The 12070-nt window shown below is 45.7% G+C and overlaps 1 protein-coding gene across 2 annotated transcripts in view; it reads left to right on the top strand.

Moving 5' to 3' along the window:
- DST (dystonin) overlaps nucleotides 1-12070 on the top strand; it is a 1569532-nt gene that overhangs the window by 1475563 nt on the left and 81899 nt on the right. For both annotated transcript variants that reach the window (XM_078647976.1, XM_078647975.1), the window contains one exon: nucleotides 5886-6074. In XM_078647976.1, coding sequence (XP_078504102.1) covers nucleotides 5886-6074 — 189 coding nt within the window. The remainder of the gene's footprint in view (nucleotides 1-5885; nucleotides 6075-12070) is intronic.

Raw genomic sequence — 12070 nt, 5'->3', positions numbered from 1 at the left:
GTAATAACTATTTTATATGAGATTGGACAGCGCACCTTATGAGTTGATCACACACAGTTCCAAAAGATGAGTCTTGGATTTCTACCACAATACTAGGTAGCCATGGTTGCTATGGAGTTCGATGAGCTTGGAGGAGGGAGCAGTCTAGAAAAGGGATTGTACCAAAGTCGTAGCTTAGTGATCGGTTGTTATAGCTAATAGATTGCCTTTCTTCTGGTTGGCCTTTGCCTTACAGATATTTAAAGGTGTTGTGCTTGCTATATGTAGATTGCTTATGGTGCTTTGTTTCATGATAAACAAGAACCATTACAAAGATAATCTGGAAGGAAGAAAACAATGGTGTGAGATCACAATGAAATGGTATTGTCTTTAATACAGTGCTAATACTTAGGTGTGCTGCAACGTGGGATAGGCTAAATATTTGACTCTCATATTCATGTGCAGCTTGAATTGAGGCAATGGAACTAATTGGAAATGTGAATAGAATTCTAGGATTCTATCAAACAAAGGATGATTATGTTAGAAAAGAACGTCCATTAGGCTGCCATGGGCCGTGCATTCAATCAATCAATCAAACAAACATTTGTAAAGCATGCTACTCACCCGTGAGGGTCTCAAAGGCGCTAGAGAGGGCTTGGGGGGTGGGGGGAAGAAGCTACTGCTCGAACGGCGAGGTCTTGAGAAGATTCCTGAAGGTCAGCAGGTCCTGGGTTTGTTGCAGGTGGGTGGGAGGGGTGTTCCATGTCTTAGCGGCAAGGTGGGAGAATGATCGGCTGCCGGTGGTCGTTCGGCAGATGCGTGGGATGGTGGCGAGGTCCGCGGAGCGAAGCTGGCGGTTCGGGGTGTAGAAGGTAAGTCGTTCGTTGAGGTATGCTGGTCTGTGGGTGAGGAACTTGAAGGTGATCCTCTTGTTCACCGGGAGCCAGTGGATGTCTCTCAGGTTGGCGGAGACGTGACTGTGGCGAGGGATTCCAAGGATGAGGCGCGCGGAGGCGTTTTGTATGCGTTGAAGTCTTTTCTGGAGTTTGCCCATGATTACGGCGTAGAGGGCGTTGCCATAGTCCAGCCTGCTGCTGACGAGGGCTTGGGTGACTGTCCTTCTGGTTTCGGTGGGGATCTATCTGTAGATCTTGCAGGGCGTGCAGAGGGTGTTGTAGCAGGAGACCGCATTGACTTGCTGGGTCATAGAGAGCGTTGAGTCCAGGATGAACCCAAGGTTGCGAGCGTGGTTGGTGGGTGTCGGGGCTGTTCCCAGCGTGGCTGACCACCAGGAGTCATCCCATGTGGAGGGGGTGGGGCCTGGGATGAGGACATCCGTCTTGTCGGAGTTCAATTTCAGGCGGCTGGTCTTCATCCAGTCTGCGACGGCCTTCATTCCCTCGTGGAGGTTGGATTTGGCAGTGGCCGGGTCCTTGGTGAGGGAGAGGATCAGCTGTGTGTTGTCGGCATACGAGATGATGTTGAGGTGGTGAGCTCGGACAATGTTGGCGAGAGGTGCCATGTAGATGTTAAACAGAGTCGGGCTGAGGGATGATACTTGGGGTACGCCGCAGGTGATCGTGGTGGCTTCGGATCGGAATGGGGGGAGGTAGACTCTCTGGGTTCTGCCAGTGACGAAGTAGGTGATCCAGTTCAGGGTTTTGTTGCAGATCCCTGTGTCTTGGAGGCATGTGCGCAGGGTGTGGTGGCAGATGGTGTCGAAGGCAGCCGAGAGGTCAAGGAGGATGAGGGCCACGGTTTCACCGTTGTCCAGCAGGCCACTTGTGGCGTCAATGAGGGCGGTTTCGGTGCTGTGATTGCTTCGGAAGCCGGATTGGGAGGAGTCCAGGATGTTGTTCTCCTCGAGGAAGTCGGTCAGTTGTCTGTTGGCGGTCTTCTCAATGACTTGCACCGGGAACGGGAGCAGGGAGATGGGTCGGAAGTTCTTGAGGTCCTTTGGGTTCCCCTTGGGTCCGCCTTGGGTTTTTTGAGTAGGGCGTTGATCTTGGCGTGTTTCCAGCTCTCCAGGAAGGTAGCATTCTCAAAGGAGCTGTTGATGAACTTCCGGAGTTGGGGTGCGATGATGGAGCTTGCTTTGTTGAAGATGTGGTGGGGGCAGGGGTCTGAAGGTGAGCCGTAGTGGATGGCGTTCATGGTTTTGGTGGTGTCTTCATCGTTGATGTTGTTCTTGGAGTGCAGGAGGTCAGTGTTTTTGGTGGGCATTGAGTCGGGGGTGTCGGCATCTGTCGTCGGTGTCTGAGTGCCGAAGCTGTTGTGGATGTCTGCAATCTTGCGGTGGAAGAAGGTAGCCAGGGAGTCGCAGAGTTTTTGTGACGGCGGGATGTCATTGGAGCTGTAGCTGGGGATGGCGAGTTCTTTAACAATGTTTAAGAGCTCTTTGCTGTTGTGTGCGTTGGTGTCGATGCGCTCCTTGAAGGAGGTCCTTTTGGCGGATCGGATGAGTTGGTGGTGCTTGCGTCTGGCGTTCTTGAGGATTGCGTGGTTGTCTGGTGTCTGTTCTTGGCACCTCTGCTTCTCGAGTCTTTGACAGGTTTGTTTGGAAGCCTGGGGGTTGGTGTGAAACCAAATGGCTCATGTGTCGGTACGTCTGTTTGAGGGTTTCCTAAATGGGGTTAGGGTGTTGGCGCAGTCGTCGGTCCATTGTCTGAAGTTGTGGTCCGCTGCGTTGATGTCTGAAGGCTCGGATGGGGGGCCTCTGGCAAGGGTGGTGTGAGCTGGTTTTCGGTGACTTTGTTCCAGCTGCGGTGTGGGATACGTTGCGGTTGGTTGTGCGTGGTGTGTTCCTCGAAGGAGAAGTGGGTGCAGTGGTGGTCGGTCCACTGGAGTTCGGTGGTGTGGCTGAAGGTGAAATGGTTGCTGGCAGAGAAGATGGGGTTGAGGGTGTGTCCAGCAGAGTGGGTGGGTGTCGTGACGAGCTGTTTGAGTCCCAGGTTGGTGAGGTTGTCAATCAAGGTTGTGGAGTTGCTGTTGTTTGCGTTCTCGAGGTGGAAGTTCAGGTCTCGGAGGAGAATGTAGTCTGTGGAGGCGAGGGCATGCGTGCTGATGAGGTCGGTGATGGAGTCGCTGAACTGCGGTCGGGATCCCGGGAGTCTGTAGACGAGGGTTCCTCTGAGGGTGGTGATTGACATTGATCTGGAAGTGTAGGTGTTTGGCCATGCTGAGGGAGTCTTCGATGTTGGTCGAGATTCTGATGGTGTTCCTGTGGGCGATGGCGATTCCTCCTCCTGGTTTGTTGTTTCGTCCCTGCGGGCGTTCTTTTATCCATCTGGGATGGCTATGGCTATGTCGGGCGTCGAGGAGGCGTTCCTCCAGGTCTCCGTCAGGAAGGCAACGTCCGTGGAGGATGAGTCGAGCAGGTCCCAGCGCTCGGCGGCGTGCTTGTGGACTGAGCGGGTGTTGAGCAGTATGCATCTGAGATGGTTGTGGTCTGCTTTGGTGGGGGGGGCAGGACGTGCAGGTGTGCGCTGGCTGGTGTAGCTGCAATTTCGGCAGGTTAAGGGTCCATGAGTGAGCTTCGGGGTGGCCTGGAAGCAGGTGGAGGATCGGCCGGCGTTGAGTATGTGGAGGGTGTTGGGGTCGTAGCCGCGTTCGGTGTTGTGGCACTCGCGGGGGCCGGGGGTCAGGCGCTGGGTGAGGTCCAGGCGTGGACCGGCACAGACAGGCTTGCCTTAGGCACACCCCATGCGCGCGACCATGCAGCGGTCGGCATATAAGTAGGGGAGGGGGGAGGAGGTGGGGGTGTGGCTGGGAGGCGGGTTACGACAGGAAAAAGAAGGAAATGCGGTGATGGTGTTCCGGGTGCGGGCAACCCTCAGCAAGGATGCAAGAGGGAGAGGAAAAAAATTCAAATAAAATAAAGAGAGGTTGAAAAAAAATCGGGACCCAGCTGGGGGAGGACTCGAACCCTGCCTGTGGGGACCGAGGGCAGAGCGCTGACGAGCTGAGCTGCGGGGAAAGAGCTGATCACTGACCAAGGGTCAGGGGTCTAGCTCGCGAAACTTGCAGCGGTCGGCATATAAGATGGGGAGGGGCGTGTGGGTGGGAGGTGGGAGCGCAGCGGGTTGCGGTGGGAAAAAGAAGGAAACGTGCTGATAGCGTTCCGGGTGCGGGCAACCCTCATCAAGGAGCCAAGAGGGAGAGAAAAAAATCCAAATAAAATAACCAGGTTTGTTGAATAGGTTGTAGACTTTTGTAGTAAATCTGACTACTTTTGCGTTTTTGCAAAAGTAAGTATTTTTATGCCATGATTAGTGATGGTTGGTGATGGAATATGTTAGCGCCACACTAAAAAACATTTCTCAATGTGTATTTGTCCAGAAGACCTCATCAAACAAGCATAGGCAATGCTAATAGGTCAGGCTTTGGCAAGCCTACAATGTTTATAAACATATGGATGAGGCATTTCAATTTTAAAAGTATTGAAAAGTAAAATTCCTAGAGGCAGCATGCACATGACTCATGAAAAATACATTTAAAAAACATGAAATTAAATTAGAAATGAAAGCACTTTTTGACCCAAGCGTCCTATCTCTGATTTGAACTATTTTTGAGTAAAATGTGCACATGTGTGCAAGTAACTCACAGTGTAGAGAGACAGTGGCTGAGAGTATTCATGCATTGGCGTATGATGTGGTGGGCACAAGTAAAATGTGAATGACACATGAGCAGACCAATACATGGCAAGGGCAGACCGAAAGAGAGGGAGGGTGGTGTGTGTGTGTTTTCTTTGATTTGCTTAGAAATCATGATGTTGGTGATTTATCTGCCTCCAAGCCAGACCTAAAAATGAGGAAGAGAGGCAAAGTAGAACGGACTCCTAATATCAAAATCATACAGTTATAATCTGAATTCCAATATGGTAGTTCCTTTACATTTAGTTTTTTTTTTACAAGAATATTATGTGAGGCATGTGATTCATAGTCCCAGATCACAGAATGATAGCGGGACAATTTATAATCGTTCTGCACATTCAAAATGATGCTTTGTTAGACCTGATAGCAACTGGGGCAGCAGACGTACATTCTCATAATTTTGTGTGAGCCAAACAATCTCTTGATGGATTTTCATTATTTACATTTTTGATCAGCTCAGGTAGACATTTTTTAATCATGCAGCCATTGGTGCTCTCATGCCAAAAACAATTATCCTGAGGTGAGGAGAACGAAATCATTAGAGAGCTACATAATTAACGTGTATACCAAGCTCTCATTGCAGAAAGAATCCCAAGCCTCTGACTTAGCATTGAAGGTTGGATTTGTTTGCAAAAGTATTCAAGAGAAGAGTGGAACCATCTTGATAAAAGGGTCTAGTCGGAAGCAATAGACTAACATGATGTTTTTGCATTTGGAGGTTTAGATGGCTGGATAGTAATGTACAAGGTGTAGTAGGCATAGAGGTACCAAGGCAAGGTGCACAAATAAAACTGTCTTTTCTATGTCTGTTGCACAGCAAGGAAGATTGATTCTATTCATATGAAAAAGATCTAAGTGTAGTTCCTGTACACGTTTAATCTGTGCTAACGATTATTACTCACTATACAAGCATCTTACTCTACAGTTGCATGGTGGACTATTTGATTATTTTAATTCAATTCAGAGTACCATTTAAGGTAATTGCAGAGGTCTATGACTTATGATTGTTACTCTACCACGCAACATGCAACTGCTGTATTTTATTTAGTGTCCTCAAGTGGCTCCCACACTGTCACTCTTTACCACACACAATGCAGGTTGCTGTGCAAAAACAATTGCTTCATGTTTGGGGGTTGCATACATTCTAAAAATAGTATTGTACTCAAAACCTCTACAGCATTGTCAATGGAAATTGACAAGACATCTCTGTAAGATGATCATAATATAGACATATTTTGTTTTAATTACATTCAGGTTCTGGCGTGGGCCAAACAGCATCAGCAGAGACTGGCAGGTGCCCTGGCAGAGGTCATCTCTAAGCAAGAGCTGCTGGAGGAATTGTTGGGTTGGTTGCAGTGGGCAGAGACAACTCTCAACGAAAAAGACAAGGAAGACATCCCAGAGGAAATAGACGAGGTCAAACTTCTCATAGAAGAACATCAGGTAAAAATGAATACCTGGTGCCACTTACTGTATCATAGTGTTATTTGTTAACCTAAGATGTGCAACATAACGGTGTTAATGTCCACGTTTACAGTTTACTGGTTAATAAATGCTAATTTATATACAGTAATAACAGGCACTCCATATTTGACAGCATTCTTGTAAAAAAACAAGTAACAGACCCTCCTGTCATAGGGCATGTCTTATAAGTATGGAAAAGTTGCCTTTCCTCTTTGGCTTGATCAATATGGTTTATTTCCAAAACACCCATGTAAATGGACTGTCAATAAAAAAGAGAACACAGCGCTTGATTTAGAGTTTAATGGACAGGCTACTCTGTCACAATGTGGTGGATATCCTGTCTGCTTCATTAAAAGTGTTATAGGATATAATGCACTTCTAATAAGGCAGGCGGGATATCCGTAACATTTGTGATGGAGTAACCCGTCCACCAAACTCTAAATCAGCCCTACAGTTTGCTAACAGTGTATCCGAAGAGTACAGGTAGTAGTAAAGTCAAATTTTGGGGAAAGGAAATCATTTTTCTGCAATGGAATTTTTCCAGATTATTAATTTGAGGTGCATTCTAAATGAATTGCTTCTATCAATTAAGTCTCCAATATTCATTAAGCCACTACTTACACTAGGGCCAGTCATTATTTTTATGTCAAATACTTGGAGCCAAGGTTTACAATATGTGATCCAATCTCAAACAGATCCAGCATTTTCCTTGCACAAATGTTGCACTGTGAAAGCTGGCAAAATTTATATAAGGAAAAACCACAATATTTTGAGTTTCACAACTAAGAACGGAGGAAAACTTGCTGAATAAATTGATTAGCACCCAGTCCAAGCAATCAATCAAAACTATGTTTCAGTTATGTAAACATATAAATACTGCATATCTACTTCAAGATTAAATATGATTATTAATTTTTTCTAAAATATCAAACAGTTTTACTTAATCAGGAATAAATAAGTGTTAAATTGCAGTTCATTAATAAATTAGGATCTCCTGAAACTATGCAAACATTGAAATAAGTCATCTTTAAGAGGATCTGGTTAATTTCCAACCTTGAAGTTGTACCTATCAATGACCTGGTAAATAGTGTCAGAGTCAGTCCAAAGACAGAACATCAAGGCCTCTGGATATCTCATTCTGTAATGTTTTAAAAATAAGGGTCAAAGTAATTGTCTTCTTTCCTGCATAGATTAGCTGCAGAGTCTCTCGTCTTCCTAATTTATAAGTGCAGACATCTGTGCTCAAATTTTTGTTAAATCATCCTTTTGTGAAACCCAATACTGGTAAAATGGCAAGTCTAAATTTCAAATCTAATCTCCGTTTCTCAGTCATAGGAATTTGACGGATTAACATTCAAAAACAAATTTGTTAGATAACTGCACTTGTTGTCCTGAGATGCCATAATTTGTCCCTAGTAACACTCTTTGATGTACTTCCTACTCTCTTTAGTCATTGAGCCTGCCTTGTCTCATTACACTGGGCATCCAATATCATTTAAAGTTGTAACTATGTGGTTCCCCCCAACCTAATGAAGTTAACCTTTGATGTCAAGGATATGCACGAGTGCTTTTTGATAGGTATCTAGGTGCTTAGTAGACCTCCTAATTCAGTACAAAATTGGCTCAAAAGAAAATGTCAAAAGTGATTCTACGTAGCCCCACTTCCTCCATCAATGCGTCCATTGATGTCCCAGGGCCAAGGCGAGAAGAGGTGTCTCAGAAACCTATTTCCAAACTTTTGTAAGTCGTGTGTCTTTCTGTAGCCTCATAGCTCAGCTCCATAGGAGCCAGTAGCTATAGCTTTAAATCTGTAAACTTTTATTGCTGATTCTGTTGATCTTGTGCCTAAGATGTTACCAAAACATACGATTACGTCTAAACAGTGAACCATCAATGACTCACATTTTGCCAGCTGCATAGCCCATGTCAGCTTTTTGTCTATACAGATGCTGAGATTATTGAATTGCTCGACTCTTTCCAAGTTTGGTCAGTAGCGCTTAAAAGTAGATTTTAACCGTCATCACATTTAATTGCATGAATTTTGTATTTGTAGTATTGATAGTTTTGAGTTTTGAAACCTTGGAGCATAGCCACCTCCATCCCTGCCAGAAGTACTGCTTTGTCCGTGAAAGACATATATACATTTGAACACCAGCACGTCCAGGTTCATATCAGAGAGATACTTGCCAACATCGATGATGAATAGGTTGAATTATATAGAGACGTGAATGCAACCTTGTTGCGCTTCCAGTTGGATGTTAAATTCAGGTGTAAATTTGCTCCTTGGGCTGTCTCTCATTTGTGTCTTGCTCCCCTGATACAGGTCCTGTATTTCTGAGATGATATTGATCCTTACACCATTTGTTCTTAGAGTTGCTTATAGTAAACTTCTGCCCACAGAATCAAAGGCCATCTTCAGGTCCATAAAGGCCAGGTATATTAATGCTTTCCTAATTGCTGTGTACTTTAAGTATGTTAAATACAGCCTCATAGCTCGACCTACAGTCCCAACTCCTTTCTGGAAAACAGATTGAAAATAAGATAATATGTTATTTTTCTTGGTCCAATTATTGTAGAGTTTTCCGCTCCATCCATTAATGAGATTGGTCTTTAATTACTGAATCACTATGGATCTTTTTTTGGGCATGGGTGGTATAATAGTCAGATTCCAAGATATAGGTACCTTATTGTGAGTCCAAATAGCATTTCGCTGAATCCCTGCTGGGGAAACTTACCTCACACCGGACCTCAGAGCAATCTTCATAACTCCCCACTGCTTCTTGACGGATACTGGTTCCCCACGCCGAGTTCTCCCGCCGCCGCACCATCTACACCTGCGGCCGCTGTGTGGAGAAACTCGGTTTCCCAGGGGGCACTGCTTCGGCGCTCAGTGAGCGCGTCACCACCTTGCGCCTGGAGGCGCTAGAAAGCTCGGGACCGCCCGACCAACTGGGCATTTCGCTGAATCCCTGCTGGGGAAACTTACCTCACACCGGACCTCAGAGCAATCTTCATAACTCCCCACTGCTTCTTGACGGATACTGGTTCCCCACGCCGAGTTCTCCCGCCGCCGCACCATCTACACCTGCGGCCGCTGTGTGGAGAAACTCGGTTTCCCAGGGGGCACTGCTTCGGCGCTCAGTGAGCGCGTCACCACCTTGCGCCTGGAGGCGCTAGAAAGCTCGGGACCGCCCGCAACGCGGGACGCGAGCGGGACGCCCAGACGAAGCCCGGACAAAGGGCGGGCCGTCTGAGGCCGTCCGAGGTTGGCCAAGGTTGGGTTGGGCCCGGTTTCTTGTTTGATGTGATATATACTTTGTTGCAGTTTTTAGTACATTTCGGATATCATTAATTTGTGCATCCAATTGTATCTGTTGTGCTTAGAGAAATATGCCTCCGAAAAAGCAAGCTACTCCTAATAACACTATTGACAACTATCTTGTACATGTTGTAGAAAGAATCAATAGTGACAGGAGATCTTCTTTGGGAATAGATTCACCTACCCAATCTCCCCTCATTGATATCGAGTCAGATGATCCTTTTGCACTTCAGATAAATAGTAGTTCAAATGGTGAAATACTTGATTCTCTTCCTGATACTATCATCATCCAGCCTAGTGGTATTGTCGCTGGTATTGAAGACATTAGTGTTAATGAAGCTTTGATAGAGATATCCACCAGTAATGAGTCCCCAATCTCCCCTGCAGCACCCATTTTAGTCCCGAGGATTAATGGGGAAAACCAAAAGGTTACGACAAAACGGGAGGGTTTAAGGTCAGCCAAGAATAAAGTAGCAAACCTCCCGAGGAAATTTTCAGAGGAAGAGGAGGCTGATCTGACTAGTGAGGCTTATGTTACACTTTCAAATGCCCAATTCAATAAACTACTGTCATTGATGGAAACAAAAATCAAAGGTGTAGTTAAACCTCTGGTCAGCAAAATAGATAAGTTAACCTCCGAGGTTAACCGATTAGAAGGTTTATTAGAAAAAACCCTGGGCGAAGTAGGTAAACTCCCAGAAATTGTTTTTTCTAGGATCGAGTCTACTCTGAGCAAACCAGCCACTGTAGTTAATAGTGGATTTATCCCTACCCCTGCATCAAATCCTCCAATGGCACCCAAGATTAACTTCCCTGGTGATGCTTCTAATGTTTCGATTCCAGTTCCCGTTGTTGCTGACCCAATCACTGAGAAAGGGACTTTTGAGCTTGTAGTTGAAGCTTCCCCATTGGTTCTTGTCCTTGCTAACGTCCCTCCCCTGGCCCAAGGAGAACACGAAACAACATCTTCCTTAATAAATAAATCTCTATCATGGTTGACCAATAACATGGTAATTTCTCCATGGGGAAAGCAGCAACTCTCGGAAGAGCTCGTAAATGCGAGAAGGGTTCAGTGGATTGGGGACAGGGTCAAAAAGTTTAAGGGGGAGTGTGTTGTCCTTCACTTTTCTGACCCTGGGGTCTTGCCTAATATCTTGCCCAACATTTTACCACCACAGCGGAGATCAACATCAATTGTTCCACTGACTTTGGACTTCTTCTACCCAAGGAAGGGAAGTGGTCCGAATTCAAGTATTCTGAGAACCAAATGGAACATTGTGACTAAGAGGGGGAGGAAGGATGTTGCCTCGGTGGACTGGGGCTTGGGGTTGGAAAATCGTTTCTCTGCATTATCAAACTTGAATGCTTGTGACTGACTACCACCTATTTGTAACTCTATGCCACTAATTGTCTGTGATGAAAGCATCATTGGAGAGGCCAGCTACCTAACTAAAGATCGAACTAAGGGGTCCCCCTTTGTGGATCCAGCAGGCCTATCCAATGAAAATATTAATTGTAATGATACTGGTGGAAAGATGACGCATGAGATTATTACAAGCCCTAGTTCTGTCATGATAACTAACACGGGGAATCTTTTGTCTTGGAATGTGGCTGGTCTATGTTCCAAGTTGGATTGTGCTGACTGGTTTGGATTCATTAACAAGTACGATCTTTGCATCTTCCAAGAGACTTGGGCGTGTGACCCTGTTTTTGCCTTGGGGTACATACATTTTCATGTTCCTGCTTCTAAGGGCCCTAAAGGGCGTCCGATGGGGGGTCTTACCATATGGATTAGGCAGTCTTTAAAAACTGTTGTAAAATGTGTGGAGCTTGACCAAAAAGATATCCAGCTCATCAGACTCACTAGTGATTTACCCATCTCCATAGATATTTATAATATCTATGCTAGAGGTGGAAACAAAGGTAAATCTGAGGTTCTCTTGTGCCTCTTTAATCTCCTCGAGATACATTCTGCAGGGAAAAACATACTAATTGCAGGCGATTTAAATCGCACTTTTGAACCTCTCATCACTGGTGACTCCCCTCTCGGGGTAGAGGGAGATAAGCTATGGGATATCCCCACATTAGACACTCCTCCGATAACTCGCTGGACGGCTGACATACTAGGCTTAAATGCAATGTGCCTGGAGTATGGGCTACGAGCCTTGAATGGTCGAACCAAGTCAGATCGAGTCCCTGCCATGACTTTTAACAACGGGCGAAACAAAAGTCGCATTGATTATGTCATCTGTAGCATATCTATATGGTCATCTGTTAGTGACATGGTGGTAACAGCAAGGCCAGAAAGCGACCATGACCCTTTATGTGTCTCTCACAATTGGTGGTTGTTTAAAGTAATAGCACCGACCCCTTGTGACCAACTTTTGCTCCCGACGATCGTTCCAACTAATGATATGCGCAGGTTAAGGTGGTCAGGTGTCAGGACAGACCAGCAGGTCCTCGAAAAAATAGGAGCAGCGACAGACAAGGCCATTGCGGCCCTGGAGAGCGTAGCTGGGACCTCACAGGGATATGAAGACATAACTAAAGCACACACGACTCTCTTTAATGAAGTTAAAAGTTATTTCTTAAAACCTGTACATAACAAGAGGGTCTGTCCATATAGAGCTGCAAAGTGGTATAATCATGACTGTAG

Source organism: Lissotriton helveticus, chromosome 6 (assembly GCF_964261635.1).
Source record: "Lissotriton helveticus chromosome 6, aLisHel1.1, whole genome shotgun sequence".
NCBI lineage: Eukaryota > Metazoa > Chordata > Amphibia > Caudata > Salamandridae > Lissotriton > Lissotriton helveticus.
This window is presented reverse-complemented; position numbering and strand designations above follow the sequence as displayed.